This window comes from Bubalus bubalis, chromosome 10, assembly GCF_019923935.1.
Source record: "Bubalus bubalis isolate 160015118507 breed Murrah chromosome 10, NDDB_SH_1, whole genome shotgun sequence".
Classification (NCBI taxonomy): Eukaryota; Metazoa; Chordata; class Mammalia; order Artiodactyla; family Bovidae; genus Bubalus; species Bubalus bubalis.
Window position 1 is genome coordinate 29,189,391 of NC_059166.1, and position 20,384 is coordinate 29,209,774.

A 20,384-nucleotide genomic window follows, 5' to 3' on the forward strand; every position below is an offset into this window, starting at 1 on the left:
TTTTGTAGCTGGGGGAAAACAAGCACTTGTTGTAAGTGCTTGTATAATTTTAAGTTAAATGTTACACAGTTATGAAAGCCTCGAAGAGGCAACAACAGAGCCTAATGCCTGAGAACACTGGGCGCTTCTGGCACCTGTTCTTTTCAACTCTAAAGCCGGTCTATGACAGAAGCACAAAATACCATCTCAGACTAAAGCTGAACAGGACATGTATATCCCATATACCGACAATGCTAGTTGTCTTCTAAAATCTGATTTTCCAATCTCATACTGAAAATTTTAAAATATTTTATCTACTGTCAACCTTTAAACTTGGTATCTATGATTGCAGGACTAGGGATCTCAATCAAAACATGAGCTGTATGTCTTAATGATAGCCTAATATTTGTTGGTTTTTTATTATTTTATTTTAACTGAGATAGAACTGACATGTTAACATCAGTTGCAGGTATACAGCATAATGATTATATATATATCTATCTTATACATATATATATACTTACACACAGAGAACCAAATCTAACCATCTTTCACTGATACCAAATGAAAATACACAAAATTTCTTCTGCTTTATTTTAGGGAAAAATCTTGTTTCCCTGGTGGTTCAGACGGTAAAGAATCTGCCTGCAATCCCATGGACAGAGCCTGGTGTGCTACAGTCCCTGGGGTCGCAAAGAGCTGGACACTTCTGAGCAACTAACACTTTCACTTTCACACTTTATAGTACCTACATGTTCATGGATAGACTAGAAAATTCACTCATTAAAGATTATGATTACCAAGGACTGATATTTTGGAGTCCCAGAAGATAAATGCATACATGTGATAAAATCACAACAATGAAAAACAGGTACACAAAATGACCAGAAGAGTATTTACCTTTGGGAAGGAGAGAGGGGGTGAGATTTGGAAGGAAGCATGACTAGGCTTTTTGAGATGCTGGTAGTGTGTTCCATACTTAACCTAACTGGTTGTTACACAAGTGTAGTTACTTCTTGGTAACTTACTGAATTACATACTTAAAATACGTGTGTTTTCCAATGTACATATTACACTTCAAATAAATATTCCTGGAAAAAGGCTGAAAAGAAACAAGTTAATACGGTATAATACAGATGCTTTCCAGAGTGGCAAAACCATGGATAATCTTTATCCTTTCTTCTAAATATAACTTCTCAATTTCATCAAAGGAAAAACTATATATTTATTAAACACACAGATGAGGTATCTTGGAATGAACTAGAAATGTCTGCTTTTTAAAAGAGAAATAACTATCCTCCAAATGCATAATGACACATAAACCCATACCCAGCTTATAAATACTAAACTAAATATCAATGAGCAGAATTGATACTGAAGAGACAAAGTCAGGGATTCTAAAAATACATTAATACAGAAAATTTCTATTATACCAATGGACATATATTACAGGTCTAGAATCATTAGCCTAAAAACAGAAAAAAGGTTTCCAATTTAGAAATAATAAGGGTAAGAGAGAAAAGAGAAAATGCCAGGACTATACAAATCAAGATCAGAGGGAAAAAAATTCAAAGAAAAGTGTTCTGAAGTGAAAGATGATTTCAGCCTGGTTAACAAGAGGGCATGGAGTATTTCTTAGCAATTATCCTTAAAGAATGACCCCAGACACTTATTTGTCAAGTTTTAAACGTTTAAAGACAAGACCTTACACTCAGTCAGAAAGAAAGGAGGTTATAATACAAGAATGTCTTTGGATCTCATTTTTCAGATCTCTAAGAAGGGAGACGCTTAAAAGAAAATTATAAATACAAGAAAAATCTCTTTTAAGACAGGGAATATATTAAAGCACGGAAGCCCAAAAGTACGTCAGCAAAGTCTCATAACTGTTAGAATCAACATAAGAGATGACAAGTTTTTCAAAGAAGATTGAAAGGTACTCTCTAAGAGGTGAGAGAAAACTACTTTTTAAGAGAATAAACTATGAACAAAGAGTGAAATTAAATTAACATGCAATCAGTAATCTTGAATACATATATATGAGAATAAAGGATAAATATATGTTAAAAATAACTTAAACTACCAACAAAAGGTTAATGTGGTAGATTTAAAATGGTTACCAATTCTTTGCACCTACTTCCAACAAGAGGTGGAGTCTCTCTGTCACTCTGAATCTGACCTGGCCTTGTAACTTGCTTTGCAACAGAAGGAATGCTGTGTGACTTTGAAGTCTAGTCCTGAAGACACCTTGCTCCAGGAAATCTACAACTGCTAGATAAAGAAGCCTGGGCTCATCTGGAGGCACCTGGCTCAGAAGAAAACCAGTGCTTACTCTATGTATTTGTGTGACGCCATCTCAGATCACACAGCCCTGGTTAAAGCACTAGATGACTGGAGTCACGTAAGTGACCCCAGGTGAGATCACAGAATTAATTGTAAGGAAAGAAAATTGTTGTTTAAACTACTAGGTTGTAAGGAAGTTTGTTATATAGCAAAAGATAACTGAGATAAGATAAGTGAGAGAAAGACAGGGAGGTGAACTAAGAACTTGATGCTTATTTCCCCTAGAAAGGAGTTTAACGTTATTTGGTAAAACTATACATTAATAATATAAATAAAACAAATGCCTGCATTAAAATGTGATGATTTTAGATATGCTCTTTTTTAAAAAAATGTTGGTTTTAAAAAAACTTAGTTTGAAAGTAAAGTTTAAAGTCCAAGACAGAATATAAATAAAGGGAAAAAGATAAATTTACAGGGAGAAGAAAAGTATAAACTAATCACTGAAAATGTTAAATCATATGAAACATCTAGCAATTTATTCTGAATCTTTCCATCTTTACATCTCTAGTCATACCTATGGTTTGTTCTCCCACAATAGCCAGAACGATCTTTATTTTTTTTATTTTTATTTTTTTTACTTTACATAATTGTATTAGTTTTGCCAAATATCAAAATGAATCCACCACAGGTCTTTAAAAACACAAATCCCTGGACAGCCATGTGCAGTAAGAATGAAACCGGACCACTATCTTACACCATAAACAAAAATGAAAATGGATTAAAGATTTGAATGTAAGACCTGAAACTATAAAACTCCTAGAAGAAAACATAGGCAGTAAGCTCCTTGACACTGGTCCTAGTAATAATTTTTTGGCTCTAACTCCAGAAGCAAAGGCAATAAAAGCGGAAAAAAAAAAAAATCAAGTGGGACTACATCAGACTAAAGATTTTGCCCAGTGAAGGAAATCATCAAAAAAGAAGATAACCTACTGAGTGGGAGACTATGTTTGCAAGCCATATATCTGATAAGAGGTTACTACTCAAAATATGTAAAGAACTTGTATAACTTAGCACCAAAAACAAATAATCTGATTAAAAAATGGGCAGGAGAAGTGAATAGACATTTTCCAAAGAAGCCATACAGATGGCCAACAGGTATAATACATGAAATGGTGTTCAACATCACTATCTATCAGGGAAATGCAAATCAAAACCACAGTAAGGTATCACCTCACACCTATGAGAACGGCTCTTAACAAAAAGACAAGAAATAGTGTTGGCGAGGATGTGGAGAAAAGTGAACCTCTATATACTGTTGGTGGGAATGCAAATTGGTACAGCCACAATGGGGAAAAAAATGAAGATTCCTCAAAAAATTAAAAATAGAACTACTATATGATGCAGGAATTACACTTCTCGGTATTTATCTGACGAAAGTGAAAACACCAATTTGACATTTGGCACTCTCCAAGACCTGGCTGAGGAGTTGCCATGCATCATGGATGCACATGTACTGCCTCAGGCCACAGGCTGGGGATTGTAGAGATGGGTCAACAGAAATATACGAGAAGGAAAATATCTAATTTAGGGTCCCTTTTTGGGTATTGTCATGCTTCAATAGGCACATTACAACATTTTTATAAACTGGGATAGCAAACAGGTATGATTATTTTATTAAAAACAGCTTCTATGATAAATGTTTTTCTCAGAAAAGGAACCAGTATATTTAAACCACATTGTATTTACGTTAAGGATCATACCATTTCACTCATCACTATTTCAACTAAGTCATTTTCAAAGCTATTCTAATGCTAATGAGAATATTTTAACGTACATTGAGAATATTTTAAACTCAGAATTATGTCTTGAACTTCTAAAATAAAAAGAAACCCGTGTATTCATTTAAATTTAAGCACACCGTAATGAGAAACAGAATTTGCTTTGTGTTTAACTTCTAAAAGTTCTCATAAATGCATAACTTCTTAGTCATACAGTATAGAATTTCCACATATTTTGTTTCAGTAACAGGATGGTATTTTCACATAGCCTGCATTATTAAAGTATCTTATCACTCAACGTAATCAAATGTTTCTGATCTGAGTTTACAATTTCCAAAACTGAAACTGCTTTATTAAAAACCTGAAGAATATTTTAAAAAGTCCTCAAGAAAACAAAAAGGGGAAAATATGAAGTTTGGTAACTAAAACATTAGCCACTCTCCTCTACTTTGTTCCCCATGTGGAGCCTCTATTCTGACCTGGCAGGAGGAGGTGAGGGACACAGTCCTGAGAGGGAAATGGCAGGCCCTTAATCTCGACTGCTCAGTGGGCAGCTGAATCCAGGACCACACACGCTTGACTTCCATCCGCCTCTGGGGCCAATCCTTCCGCACTCCATTCTTCTCCTGTTACCCTTTCCATTGGCAGAGTCTACAAGTTAGGCACAATAATCTGGGGGAGGTTTCCTTTTCCTCTCAGCAAAGTTAACCCTTCTAGAGGAGAAAAGTATGTCAAGTTTCTGGATACCTCTTCTTCCCTAGTATTTCAAATGCTCAAGTTTACACAGCGAAAAAGGTCAGGTTTCTTAAGTAAATGTACTTTACCTTGCCCTAAAGGCAAGAATTTTGTTCATAAAAGCAATGCATGCCACACGTAGAGCTATTTGTAAACTGTATGGGTAGGAAAAAATATGAGGAGATGGATCCATTACCTGAGTAGGACTCTGAAGACTTAAATCTAAACCACAAGTAAATTCTGTATGATGTTCCACTGTTTCAAGAAGAGGGTCAGGCTTTGAAAAGTTCCAGAATCTGTGAATATAAAGAAAAATAAATAATTTAAATATTAAAACTACAAAAAAACTTTACGAAAAAACAGATATTAAACATAGCAAAGATTTTATCAAAACAGGCTCAACCAAACATAAATGCAGAGCCCCACTACTAATCTACATAAAAATCTAATAAAGAAAAAAATGTGTTTTCTAGTGTATATAAAAAGACAAAAACCAAATGGAATTATTAATCAATGCACTTCTGTAGAAGTTTATTGTATTCCCATTAGTGTACTTTATAGGCCAGAAGTAAAATTGTCCAAGGACATTTGAGATGAGAGACACTAGGCTTTTTTAGCAATTCTAAAAGCATTCATGGCTGTAAAATAAGGATATTGGATTACATGAACTCTTAACATTTTGTGTTTTTAAATACTACTTCATTTCTCAACAAGTGACATAAACAGATTGTAGGTTTAATTTACATTTCAACAGCAATTCAAAGTCTTTAAAAAGAATCTGTTCTCTTTCTGAAATTATCTTTTTTCTGAGGCAGGGCCTTTCTTACAGATTCCACATCAATGTAATTTCTAGAGGCAAGAAAAACTGAAATATGTTTTCCTCGGCCAAAATTAAATATTCTATTTATCCTCTATAGACTGGAAGTGGTAATATTTATCATAATATATCTCTGATTTCTACTATACAGAGAAGAATTTTGTCCTGTTCTCAATGCACAAAATAGTACTTTATGTCTGAAGCTTTATTTGCTCATCATCTTCATTATTTGACTCTACACACACCACAAAAAGGGCATATTCAGAATCACAGAGTCATACCAATTCAGCTTGCCTAATCATCTACAACATGGGGCACACTAAAGGTTTAGCAGATCTCTTTGAAAGAGGGTAAATACACAGAACCAACAGTCAGTTTGTTTAACCCGGTGGTATTATTTCCCTAATAAATACAGAGTTGGTCTTATTAAGTTTGAAAAGGACTGTTGCTATGGATAATCCACTGTGGGGTACCACAGAGACAATGAATAAACAGCCCATTTATCAGATCACTGAAATCTACACAATATTTAAGGAGAGTCATTTTACTTTTGAAAAATATCTTGTCTAAACAAATGAGGGTACAGGCTGTGGTCTTCCTCAGAAATTATAATAGCAGTCTCCGATGTTTTTGCGTATTTGTTCATTTGGATCTAGAGACAGAATTGTACTGAAATCTAATTTTCCAGATCTTGATAATGTTTATAAGCAAAAGTAAATATATAATTGTATAATTTCATTCATGAAACATGGTTATTCACTGATTTGCATTATTTGAGTCAATAATCAAATGATTTTGTACATACACACTTTGTTCCAAAAAATATTAAAATGGTTTTTAAAATATGCATTTAATACGGCAAAAAATGTATAAGTTAAAGGAAAAGTAAGGGTAGGAAAGTCAATTCAAACCTGTAATGAGACTGGTAAACAAAAATATATATTCATGAAGTTGTATATACTTGACAGGAAGGACCTTGAGATGCTACGCCTTTCAGCAGTCAAAGCAGAATAGGAGACATGACCAGGCCCTGAATTCATAGTGTCTACATCCAAATTGCTCTTGGAAATTTCAGAAGGAAATTCATCCTTGGGAATTCACATTACCTAATCCTATACTTGGGTAATGAAGAGCATCCTCAACATTCCTTAAGGAAACACAGAGATGTTTCATGGGCTATTCCTCATGAGTCAACAGCATCATACCAAACAGTGGTTTAGCAGAATCCTTCTACAGGAAGGTCATTTAATCCAGGTATCAGCTCTCTGACTTCATTTGAGATTTATATTTATTTTCAATAGAATGAATTAAATACAAACCATAAAAATGGTTTTAGAATTTTTTTAAAGATAATAGGAAAAGGAGAACGTCAAGGCTGCATATTGTCACCCTGCTTATTTAACTTATATGCAGAGTACGTCATGAGAAATGCTGGGCTGGAGGAAGCACAAGCTGGAATCAAGATTGCCGGGAGAAATATCAATAAGCTCAGATATGCAGAAGACACCACCCTTATGGCAGAAAGTGAAGAAGAAATAAAGAGCCTCTTGACAAAAGTAAAAGAAGAGAGTGAAAAAGTTGGCTTAAAGCTCAACATTCAGAAAACTAAGATCATGGCTTCTGGTCCCATCACTTCATGGGAAACAGATGGGGAAACTGGCTGACTTTATTTTTCTGGGCTCCAAAATCACTGCAGATGGTGACTGCAGCCATGAAATTAAAAGACACTTACTCCTTGGAAGAAAAGTTACGACCAACCTAGATAGCATATTAAGAAGCAGAGACATTACTTTGTCAACAAAGATCTGTCTAGTCAAGGCTATGGTTTTTCCAGTAGTCATGTATGGATGTGAGAGTTGGACTGTAAAGAAAGCCGAGCGCCAAAGAATTAACGCTTTTGAATTGTGGTTTTGGAGAAGACTCTTGAGAGTCCCTAGGACTGCAAGGAGATCCAACCAGTCCATCCTAAAGGAGATCAGTCCTGGGTGTTCATTGGAAGGACTGACGTTGAAGCTGAAACTCCAGTACTTTAGCCACCTGATGTGAAGAGCTGACTCATTAGAAAAGACCCTGGGAAAGATTGAGGGCAAGAGGAGAAGGGGACGACAGAGGATGAGATGGTTGGATGGCATCACTGACTCAATGGACATGGGTTTGGGTAAGACTCCAGGAGTTGGTGATGGACAGGGAGGCCTGGCGTGCTGCGGTTCATGGGGTCACAAAAAGTCAGACATGACTGAGCGACTGAACTGAACGTGGATTTGTTTATACTCTCCTGACAAGTTTCTGGAAAACAGTTTTTACTGTTCTTTTGTTATTTTAAGGCAGTTAAAGGATAAGGCAGCACTGAGGACAAGACAGGTGGCTTTAAGAAAATTTGGTTACTAATAAGAGCACGTGTGTGAAACCATCCAACTTTAGCTTGAACAAGTGTGACAGAGAAAGTCACACATGCAGGAGGGCTGAAATTCTACTCAAAAAGTCAGTTTGAATTTGCTCTAATACACAGTTTAATGGGCGGTCATGGCCCCACCCAGTTCCACACCACAGATTCATACCATCCTAATTTTATCATAGGAGAATCTATCAAGTATTACTGTGCATTTTGTAAAACCCTCATGAAACAAATGCATGCTAACACTCTAAGGTTATTATTTGGTGAAAGGTGGGCTAGTCTAGTGAATGTCATAATAGCATTATTGACTATTACACCATTTCACAGCTCCAATGTAATTATGAAATTATGTAACATATAAAGTGTATATTACGGTGCAAAAACAATGAGACATTCATTCCTAGCAGAATGGCTGACTAGGTGCCTAGACCAATACTCCTACTGAAAAAAAAAACCCAAATCCTACATAATACAGAAAAACAAACAAACACCAGAAAAACTTCATAAAAGCATCAGCAAGGAACACTCAGGTAAAAACCATGTCAACACTGAAACCCAGAAATGGATGTGGAACAATGAAGCCAGTTTTTGCCTTGACAGGATCTGCTAAATAGAGAGAACCAAGCTTCAGATTAATTAATATTAATAATTTTCACCTAATTAAAATGTCTCAACAAAAACATCAAGTTGAATACAGTAAACTGCATAAGCTAAATCAGTTGAGAAAACCAAAAGTGGAACAATGTGACTAAACACTATAATTTGTTTCTTAATCGCAAATGGCTCTTTCAATAAATAACAGAAAGAAATGTATTTTTCTTTATTCCCACCCTCCAATGGCAACCACTGTTAACAGTTTGATATGCATACACTGCCAGAATTCTTCTGTCTCCATTCATGTTGCAACAGGAAGTGGTGAACTCTAAGGAGGAGGTGAGCTTTTCTCCAGGTTTTCTTGCAATTGATGGAGGGAGTGGGCAAGTGCTCTTCCTGCAGTCTTCCTCTGGACTCTAGGGCTCCAGAAGTTCTATATATCTCAGGACTTTCATATGCTTATCATGCCAGTAAAACTGGCTCCTTTTAATTGGGAAAAGTCAGGCCACATATATCATTAAGTGGTCAAGTAAGACATATTATTTTAAGTGAAATGTTTGTTTTGGTCTAGCACATATACTACTTGGTGCCTTTTTGTCTCTTTGCTGATGAAATCACTGACTCATGGGAAGTAAATATACTGGAAAGGCCTCCAACGATTAAAAATATTACAGAACTGTAGGAATATTTTTCATTTAAACTGGAGATGGAAAAAGAAAAATTCATCATAGTACAATGTCTGGGTTGAGTTTCTTTTCACCTCTGACTCTACAATTCATGAACATAGCAAACATGTAGTACTGTGTCTAAACAAAACATCAAAATTATTTCAAAAATTAAGTCAAAATTACTTTTTAATTTACATGTAATTTGAAATCTCTATACTAATGCTTTTGAAATTTAGCTTATAGGTGAGCTCAGCAGGTTTAAAATATTTTTCAAAGTTCTTTATTTTCCTTTTCTGTTTTCAACTTTAGAGTTATTAACTCTTTGTCTTTCCTAACTTCAAAAAAAAAGATGGGGAAATGTTTTGGCAACTTTTCAATGTCTTATATGTACATTAGTTTTAATTAATTAGTAATTAGTTAATTATGAAGCCTTTGTTTTCAAACTGCTCATAATTTAATTTTTTAGGGATCAGAAGACCACTCATGGTCTTCTCGTGTTTTTAAAATTTTAAGCAAACTGCACCATTATAAGTCCCTCTGTTTGCACTGTTTGGGTCTAGAAGACTCTAGAGTGATGAGCAAAAATGTCACAACATCTTCTTTTCTCATTATTTAATTACTTATTTATTCAACAATTTGTAAGTCCTGGAATATGCTAGGTACAAGCACGAGAAGCAAGAGAGCTGACCTCAGACTTCCTGCAGCTCATTGTCCAGTGGGATAGACTGACATTTTAAAAAAAGATGACAATAACACAAATGTAGTTGCAATTAACAAGTACCCCCAAAAGACAATGAAGAAGGATGTAAGAATGAACTTACGAGTAAAGTGACCCTGAGCTGAAATCTGAAGGTTGAGGAGATAGCCAGGTGGAAAGCAGAAAAAGCAGCTTGGATTTAAGGTGCTACAAGTGATGATGAAGAAAGGCTGGTAGGATGAAAATAAATCTAGGCAGAATTAATAGGACAGAAGAAATCAAGACTGACTCCCACGTTTCTGGCTTCCAGCATAATACTTACAATGCTTCCACTATACATTTATTTACAGATCTATTGTCCTCTAGTGGGGCTTCCCCGGCACCTCAGCTGGTAAAGAACCCATCTGCAATGCAGGAGACCCCAGTTCAATTCCTGGGTCGGGAAGATACCCTGCAGAAGGGACAGGCTAACTCCAGTGTTCTTGGGCTTCCCTGGTAGCTCAGATGGTCAAGAATCTGCCTGTAATGTGGGAGACCGGGGTTCGATCCCTGGGTTGAGAAGATCCCCTGGACGAGGGCATGGCAACCCACTCCGGTATTCTTGTCTGGAGAATCCCCGTGGACAAAAGAGCCTGGCAGGCTACAGTCCATGGAGTCACAAAGAGTCAGATGTGACTAAGCACAGCACATTTTCCTCTAGTAGCCTCCTTGAATTCAGGAACAGTATTCTATTTGTATCTCTTGCATGTATAAAAATGTCTGTCTGACACAGGGACACCCGAAGAATGTTTCATGAATGGATGAATAAAAAAATTAAGTGAGGATATAAAGCACAAGATAGAGAAATAACAAGGGCCAATCTCACAAATAATGTAACATTTAAATCACCTTTAGACCTGGTTCCCAAATGATGGACCAAAAGCTCCTTATACAAGACATTCAAAAAATACACACTTCCCAGCTTTGCTGAGGAATTTTTTCCTGAAAATTCTGAGTAGATCAGAAACGAACCCAGAAAGCTTTCCCCAGGAAATAATGTTGCTCAACCAACTAGGTTTGGGAATCACCATCCAAAGCAGTACTTCTTAAGCTTAACTTATTTCAAGATACCAATGTGACAAATTCCCATTAGAAACAGCAGCGATCTTAGGCGGAAAGGGAGGCCATAGGGCAGTGGTTCTCAACCCTGACTGCTGGAATCAATTGAGAAACTTAATTCATCTGAGGTGCAGCTCAGGCACTGGAAGGTGCAAATGTTCTCCAGGTGATTATAATGCACAGTACAGATTGAGAGCCTCACGACCTCATGAGAACTGTTATTTTGAGAAATATTCCCTTTATATTGAAGCTAGCTCAAGATTGTTTCACACTTGCACGCATGCACGCACGCATGCAAGCACGCGCGCACACACACACAAACACAGGATCTAATAGTGGAGAAAGAAAAGGGACGCTACTGAATTTTAAGATGAAAACAGATGAATAATTATTGGTTTTTATTCTCTGTATTGTCTTCCTCGATTTCTTTGCATTCTCTATACAGTTCAATCTATTAGGTCAAATCTCTAAGAATTCAATTTTAGAACATTTAGAGCTGGCACATTCTAGACTAGGGTAACAGGACAGACCTCAAGGGTGAATTATTTATCCCCGAGTTCTCAGGGAACAGAGTGAACTTCTAACAGCTGACAGGTAGTACCCCGTTGTTCAAAATAAAGACTTACTATGCATGCAAATAACTAACAGGAGAAAACACTGAGATTCTCTGCTTTATAACCCTTTTCTTAAAAATGATAATTGTACAGATTAGAGTCCATTACTTCTGCAAAGTTCATGACAAAGAGCAGATGCTTCCTGATGCACCTCTTCAACCCTTCACCTCAAAGGCAATCACTTTAAATTCTTTTAGCTGTTTCTCTGATATTTTATTCCATATTTCTAAATAATACACAGAAATCACTGATTATTTTCATTTTTAGATTTTTATCTTTTGACTTCCTACTATGGAAGATGAGGCAAAGCAACATCTACATTAGATGTTGTATAAACATACACAACAAATTCCAGTCAGTTGCCTTCCTGACACTGCACAACAGAATTTTTAAATTATAATGCAAATTAACTGACAAAAATCCATAAATTTTCTGTTGGAACTAATCAGCACAATTCAAAGTTCAAAGCGGTGACTTTTACTGCATTAAGCTAAGGCTTAACATTCCTCACTCCTTTTAGATCTATTTCTTCATGCACTGGCATTAGGTTATGAATTAGACATGGATTTGGTGATTCTTACAGAAAAATGTTAGTAATAAATAATTCTGGAAAATGTTCTGCAGTTATGAATCAAGGTACTTAAAATCCGAAGTCTTACAAGTTTTTTTTTCTAATTAATATGGTGTTTCATTTTATAGGAAATTATTTTCATTTTTTCACCCAGCATTTAACTAGCAAATTTATGCTTCACTTCATCAAAAGATCTTTCCAGTATGACAATAATTACCTTAAGAATTTTCTAATTTAAACAAGTCAAATGGAAAAAATCTTTGGGAACATACTAACAAGCTCGAGAGTTACTGGTTTATACCTACAAATATCTTAACCATTAGGTATATACAGTTTAAAGAGAAATAACAGTAAAGTGCATATTACAATTAACTGTAGAAAAAGACAAAAATATATTTCTGTAACTTCAGTTAACAATCAGGATACCAATAAAAGACTCCAAATTTGTTCAATAGTGAAATTTTGCAATCAAGTCATTAGTGACTAAGCACACACACATGTTAAACACAACAGCAAGTTTTCTCTTTGATAAATATCATTTTTTTTATCACATTATGACTTTCTACTTTAAATTCAGTTTTATGAATTACTACTTAAAACACAAAGTTAAAACCTAATTTATATACAACTGCTTGCAGGCTCTTAAGGTCAGAGTGACCAAAGGATATCATAAATTTTCATATTACTTAAATTCGCTTGTATTTATAAACAATTATGTTAGTATATCCACGCCCCAGGTGCCAGGGACAAAATGAAGAAAGAGATGAGTCCTACCCTGTAATCAGACAACTTGCTTTACTAACACAAAATATATTCAGTACTAAAATATCCTTGCAAGAATTAAAGAAACATGTGAATGCATATATTCTCATTATTAAAAAAGTAAACTACATTAAGATGCTTTCTTAATACCAGGGATGAAGTTTAGTGAACCTTTGTTACAAAGCAAAAAATTTGATGAGTGATAAGAGTTACAAACATATTTATACCTAAGATCTCTGAAAGGCACGGAACATTCAACAACTCTGATCATTTTAAGAATCTGTTCCGACAAACTAACAATTAGCATCCTATGGTTAGCCACACAATTTCTTGTGGTTGGAGGAACAAATGTAGAGGAACTAAAAGCAACTGTCTGAAAAAGATGAAGTAAAATGATCATGTGAAGCTGCACAGGCGTTCACGTTCAGCTCCTCACATTTCTCATCTATTTACTTTGACTGACCTTTTTTTTTTTGTGAGTAAGGGGGACTGGGTAAAGTTGAAATGAAAGGTTTGTGAGACAGAGTACATATTCAGCTATACTATCTGTTTGCTTTGGCTGACCTTTTTTTTATGGGGAAGGGGAAGAAAGAGAAGTATCTGCTCGTGGAAATCTCTGTGCTAATAATCATAAGGATCAAAAAAAAAAAGCCTGTCATGCACACCAAAGTTAAGACACTTACTGTATAAAGGCAAATCCCCGGCGAGTAAATGTGACAAAGATAAAAGGTATTTCTGTGTCTGCTGCTTTGTTAGGCTTTTAAATTTACTACAATTCACCTAAAGGCCGTTTTCATGCTTATGCAACATAATAAAGCTATTTATTTTATTTTACAATTAAACATTATAATTATCACATTTATTAGAAGGTATTGATAATAAGAAACATTTTCAGAATTTTATTTTACATGATCAAACACTGCTTATTTTTCTCTCAAATGTTTTTATTTTGAATTACCAACCCACAGAAAAAGTCAAATAATATATATTGAACATCCATATACTCTTCATCAAGATTCACCAGTTCTTAAGATTTTGCCACATTTGCTTTTTCTCCCTCTACAAATATGCATATAAAATAATATCTTTGCTGAACTATCTAAAAATAAACTACAGACATCATGAGGGCTTCCCTGATAGCTCAGTTGGTAAAGAACCTGCCTGCAATGTAGGAGACCCTGGATCAATTCCTGGGTCAGAAAGATCCACTGAAGAAGGGACAGGCTACCCACTCCAGTATTCTGGCCTGGAGAATTCCATGGACTATATAGTTAGTCCATGGGGTTGCAAAGAGATGGACACAACTGAGCGACTTTCACAGACACCAGGATTTGAGTGTTTCTGTGATTCTGCTAGTTTTTAGCAATTTTGATCAGAAATAAAAGAACCCTGGGCTTACAAGAAATTTTCAGGTATCAAGTAATATAAAAAGACTGGAAAAGAAGGTCTAGGCTCAAGTTTGGGTCTATTACTTGCCACCTATGTGACATCAGTCAGTCTTTCCATCTGCATCAACTGTCTTCTGGATAAATGGGCACACCCTCACAGAAGTAGTGTTGTGTGAAAATACTTAAAATGTAAGAACAGATACTGATGTGGAAGGATTTTTGGCATATAAAGACTTAGCTACTCTTGGCCCTACCCCACTAAAAATCGGAGCACTTCTGACTCTGGAAAAAGGGGAGTCAATTCATAACTGTAAGGACTGTCATGACCACTGTAGGACCTTATGCATGGTCCCTGCCAACCAAATCCTGGTAGTGTCGCCCACCACTGCCACAAAATCAATTATGTCCCCACTAAGAATTAATAAAGGTGTAACTTCAGAGTGTAAATATAACTAGGGAAACATACACAGTAAGCCTCAGGCCCTATTACCTCCATGGGAGGGTAAGAATGTTCTTCTGAAAGCCCAGGGAGACAATATGAAAGTTCTAGAAATCTAAGATGCACTGCAGGGAAAATATATTCTGCCCGGGGGGCAGAAAGCCACTGAAAGGAAAGGAGGTAGAGAATGCTTGAGTAAAAGTTAATCTGGTGTATACCTTTCCTTTTCAGACATTTTGCAATGAAACGGAATATACATTGGGTTGGCCAACCCGGTAATTATAGAAGTTTTAAAAAGTCAACAATTATTAAGACAGCAATCGTGGAGGTCTCGGGCCAGCCCCAGTGGACTGTACTGGCTTGAGAGCTGGTGTGCATGTCTCTTCTTGACCCCAAGTTTACCGACATCGTATCATACTGGTAGCTTGACCCTGCCACGTGGGGAGTACTTACACCACTGAACTCCTACTTCAAACACTACAAATCAGGCTCCCCCTGCTCACCTAGAGAGCTGGTTGTTAAACATCTATCACCACACCACTGGTCAGCCCTCCCTACGATCTATGTTGAATAATAAATTGTTAACAAATTCAAATGCTGTCATTACCAGGTCTACACAAAAGAGAAACACAGACAAAAAATATTATAAAAATACTATTACCTTGTGTATATATATATTTAGAACTCAAGGCTAAAGCTCTGAATTTCAAAGTTATGTACCAGAGAACATACTGACAAGTTTCACACTGTTTCACTGGAAACCGAACTCCAAGGATGCAGACAGAGGACCACCAAAGGTCAGGTTGAGGCAGACTGTGTGGGCGTAAAACAAAGATTATTACCTTACCCTTGAAGACTAGACCAGGAATCGGCCTCAACCCCAAACAGATGCTCTCTGTCACCATTCATTCAATACTAATAATGACTACAGTAGCAAAAACTTATACAGTGTCTGCTATGTGCCAGCATTTGTGTGTATCACTCACCTAATCCTCACAACCATCTTAACGTAGTAGGTACTATCACTATCTCCAGTTTACAGATGTTCACACTTACACAGGAAGTAAAGAACAATCTGGCTCCACAGTCTGTGGTCCTAACTCCTATGTTACCTGGGAATGTGCCAACTCACAGTTAGTCTATTCAAGATATAGTATAGTTCAGTTCAGTTCAGTTGGTCAGTCATGTCCAACTCTTCACGACCCCATGAATCGCAGCATGCCAGGCCCCCCTGTCCATCACCAACTCCTGGAGTTCACTCAGATTCACATCCATCAAGTCAGTGATGCCATCCAGCCATCTCATCCTCTGTTGTCCCCTTCTCCTCCTGCCCCCAATCCCTCCCAGCATCAGAGTCTTTTCCAATGAGTCAACTCTTCGCATGAGGTGGCCAAAGTACTGGAGTTTCAGCTTCAGCATCATTCCTTCCAAAGAAATCCCAGGGCTGATCTCCTTCAGAATGGACTGGTTGGATCTCCTTGCAGTCCAAGGGACTCTCAAGAGTCTTCTCCAACACCACAGTTCAAAAGCATCAATTCTTTGGCACTCAGCCTTCTTCACAGTCCAACTCTCACATCCATACATGACCACTAGAAAAACCATAGCCTTGACTAGACGGACTTTTGTTCGCAAAGTAATGTCTCTGCTTCTCAATACGCTATCTAGGTTGGTCATAACTTTCCTTCCAAGGAGTAAGCGTCTTTTAATTTCATGGCTGCAGTCACCATCTGCAGTGATTTTGGAGCCCCAAAAAAGAAAGCCTGACACTGTTTCCACTGTTTCCCCATCTATTTGCCATGAAGTGATGGGACCGGATGCCATGATCTTCGTTTTCTGAATGTTGAGCTTTAAGCCAACTTTTCACTCTCCACTTTCACTTTCATCGAGAGGCTTTTTAGTTCCTCTTCACTTTCTGCCATAAGGGTGGTGTCATCTGCGTATCTGAGCTTATTGATATTTCTCCCGGCAATCTTGATTCCAGCTTGTGCTTCTTCCAGCCCAGCGTTTCTCATGATGTACTCTGCATATAAGTTAAATAAGCAGGGTGATAATATACAGCCTTGATGTACTCCTTTTCCTATTTGGAGCCAGTCTGTTGTTCCATGTCCAGTTCTAACTGTTGCTTCCTGACCTGCATACAAATTTCTCAAGAGGCAGGTCAGGTGGTCTGGTATTCCCATCTCTTTCAGAATTTTCCACAGTTTATTGTGATCCACACAGTCAAAGGCTTTGGCATAGTCAATCAGGCAGAAATAGATGTTTTTCTAGAACTCTCTTGCTTTTTCCATGATCCAGCGGATGTTGGCAATTTGATCTCTGGTTCCTCTGCCTTTTCTAAAACCAGCTTGAACATCAGGAAGTTCACAGTTCATGTATTGCTGAAGCCTGGCTTGGAGAATTTTGAGCATTACTTTACTAGCGTGTGAGATGAGTGCAATTGTGCAGTAGTTTGAGCATTCTTTGGCACTGCCTTTCTTTGTGATTGGAATGAAAACTGACCTATTCAAATATATCTTTCACTACCCCACTTCTGTTTTTGTGACTACCTATCTGCCACTATGCCAACACAACTGACATGCTTCAGGTTCCTTTGTGAGCTTCTATTTCTCTTTAAGTCTTTGCTTTTATCATTTCCTCAGCAAGATAGTCCCAACTGTTTATTACAATAGCTGGAAGATAACAGCCATTCTGTAAAATATGCCTAAATTTTAAAAGCACACTTGTACCATTTTATATCCAAAAAGGAGCTGAACAGTTCAGTTGGAAACATTAAAATTGCTGGTATGGGCAAACAGTTTCATATAAGCTGTGGATAAGTACAGTTTGAAAACACTGGAATTAAAATTCAATTCAAATTTTTCTTGCAAAAAGAATCTAAGTCCAAAAAAGTCTAAAAAAAAAACCCCTTCTGTTTGCTTTATTGTTATCAAAGTGCACTGATTTTAAAATGTTTTAAAAGATAGAATATTTGTAAAACTATCCTGAAACAGAAAAGTGTTACTCTGTTTGAGACTAATAATTTTAGCTTTATCAATTTATGAAAGTTATATCTTTATCTGAGAAGTATTTGTTATATACATGAAAGAGACAAAACGTCCTTCCTAATGAAGGAACGTAATTAAAGCAGCTTTTACTTTTGCCTGGATTCATACATATCTACTTTGTTGATTTCTGCCTGTGTTTATGAAATGATCTATAGGTATAAAACCAAATACTAGCATTTAGAACTCAAACCATACTCATGTGTGGCTGGTACAGCAAACATGTCTTGGCAGAAAAAGCAGTAACTTAATGGAGAGTATATCAGAAGAAAGATAACAGACTAACATTGATGATGATAACATTCATAAAAGAATGTAAATAATTCACTATTAAATATTTTAAAATTAAGTACTATTCTGAGTGAAGTTCAGAAAGAACCAATGTGCATTTCTATAGAATATATTGCCTATCAGCTGAAGGGAGTTCTGATATTTTTTCCAAAAGACTGGAGTTTTTATTTAACCTAAACTATACTAAATAATTTCAAATCTATGTTATACATTACTTTTTTAGATCTTTATTGATGAAACATAATGAGCTACTCTACAGGTAAAGAAAGGACTTAAAACTTTTCCCAGTTAGATATGATAATCTACCCACATAAAAAATATAGAAATTTTATAAAACTAAAATATCCGCCATAGCATCAGTTTTGATATAATGCCCTCCATGTAAACTGTTTTAAAAGCTTAAAAACTGAACAAAATATAAATTGATAAGTAAATGAAAATATATATTTGAAAAGTCTATGTTAGAGAAACTAGCCACACAGAATCTACAGTGCTATCTATAAAAGTACCAGTGCTAAAAACTAAACAGTTGACTGCTCATCTTATGTCTTAAATCTTTTTTTGTTGTTGTTTTAAAATAATTTTTCTGTCACTAAAAATATTATCAATCCAATGAGATTTAAAATTCTTCAGAGGATAAATTTAACTAATAGCACATGGAGTAAAAATCTACCCAAAATGCACCTTTCCTGACCTTTCCAATGAGTGGTCACCACTCACAAGTAATGAGAGACAAAAGTCAAACAACGAATTAGTACAATTAAAAGTCATATTTTTAACATATGTTGAGAGTTACAAGTGTGCATACATATATACACACTTTCAAAAATTAAAAGTTTTTCAAATGATTTTGATTTCTTTTTCTATTCATTTTCCTTTACATAAGGAAGTCTTTGGTAACCCTATATTGGAATATATGATTAGCAGCCTCTAGTTACATCTTGTATGAAGATGGAACAGTAGTAGCTATGTAAGCAGGCTAAGTTGCTTCAGTCGTGGTCTGACTCTGCGATCCTGTGGACTATAGACTGCCAGGTGCGTCTGTCCAGGCAAGAATACTGGGATAGGATGCCAGTTCCTCTAAAATTATATGCTAAAATTAAAATCCTATTTCTGGAAGAAAAATGATTTTGTCTCTATATACTGCCAGTGAAGAAACTGGGTTTAAAATTTTTTTTTAACTCCACTTCATACTGGGAAAGTGTTTCTCAATTTTATAGAAAAAAAGGAGAACTCCAGGGTTTAGACCTGACTAGGGCTACTGTTCTCAATAACTGAGACAAATAATGTAGAGGAATATGCAAACCTTGCAGAGTGAAGGAAGTGAAGAAATAAAGAATGAGATGCCTGTGTGGACACTCAGGTGCCTGCATCCAGCAGCGAGCTGAAAAAGTGGGCCTGAGCTGGGCAAGAGAGGTCAGAGCTGGACAAGGGGGTGGGCAGTATCAGCTAGAATGCATATGTAAAAGTATACTGAGCCAGAGTTTACCAAGTTTAAAGGGGAGAGAAAGAGATTCTATGATGAAGTACAGAAAAGAAGGGCTGGGGAGGATGAAAAAATAAAAACAAAAAAGAGCATGGAATCCCTAAGGTAAGGAGTTTTAACAAGGAAAGACTGATCAACAATTTGAAATACAGCAACAAGGTCCAGTATGACAAGTGCTGACAAGTGGACTGGATGTGGTATTACTGAGGTCACTGATGCTTCTGCCAGAGCAATTTCAGTAAAGTGGGGTAAGCCAGCTTTAGGCTTAGGAGTAAACGGACACATTGCCCTAAGTGCGTAGGACTATAAACTTTCAAGGAGCTACAAGAATGTCTGAGAGCTGACAATCAAAATCAATTTTTAATTAAGTACATATAAATTTAACATTATTAATTGTTAAGTGTTGTATTTAAACATTTCATTCCATTTAAAAACAATTTTTATGTTGGATTTTTTTTTTACTTCACAAAAATTCCTAAGTAAGCATAATGATTGCCAAGAAATCATAATCCATCACAAGTAAGCCACTTATTGCAAGATGACTTCAAAAGCCAAAGCATAAAAATCTTTCAAGATAATTAGCCCTGCTGAATCAGTGATGTGGATCCATTTTATAGATTCAAATGAGATAGGGTAAGTTAAGACCTCCAAGCAGAGCTTTTATGGCCTTGGTGACTGGAGCTTCAGGGGACTCTAAAGCTTGGCTAGGGCTTCCCAGGTGACTCAGTGGTAAAAACAAATCTGCCTGCCA

General features: G+C 36.3%; 1 protein-coding gene across 2 annotated transcripts in view; it reads right to left on the reverse strand.

The window, feature by feature from the left end:
• The window catches only part of PEX7 (peroxisomal biogenesis factor 7), a 78,032-nt gene that overhangs the window by 14,266 nt on the left and 43,382 nt on the right, over nucleotides 1-20,384 (reverse strand). Inside the window, exons 9-10 of one of the 2 annotated variants that reach the window (XR_006542318.1) lie at nucleotides 4,969-5,068; nucleotides 4,517-4,747 (exon numbers count right to left, since the gene is read on the reverse strand). Coding sequence is in view for 1 of the 2 variants with exons in the window: in XM_006052269.3 (XP_006052331.1) it covers nucleotides 4,969-5,068 (100 nt within the window). In the remaining variant the exon portion in view is untranslated. The remainder of the gene's footprint in view (nucleotides 1-4,516; nucleotides 4,748-4,968; nucleotides 5,069-20,384) is intronic. The other variant, XM_006052269.3, reaches the window with a different exon arrangement.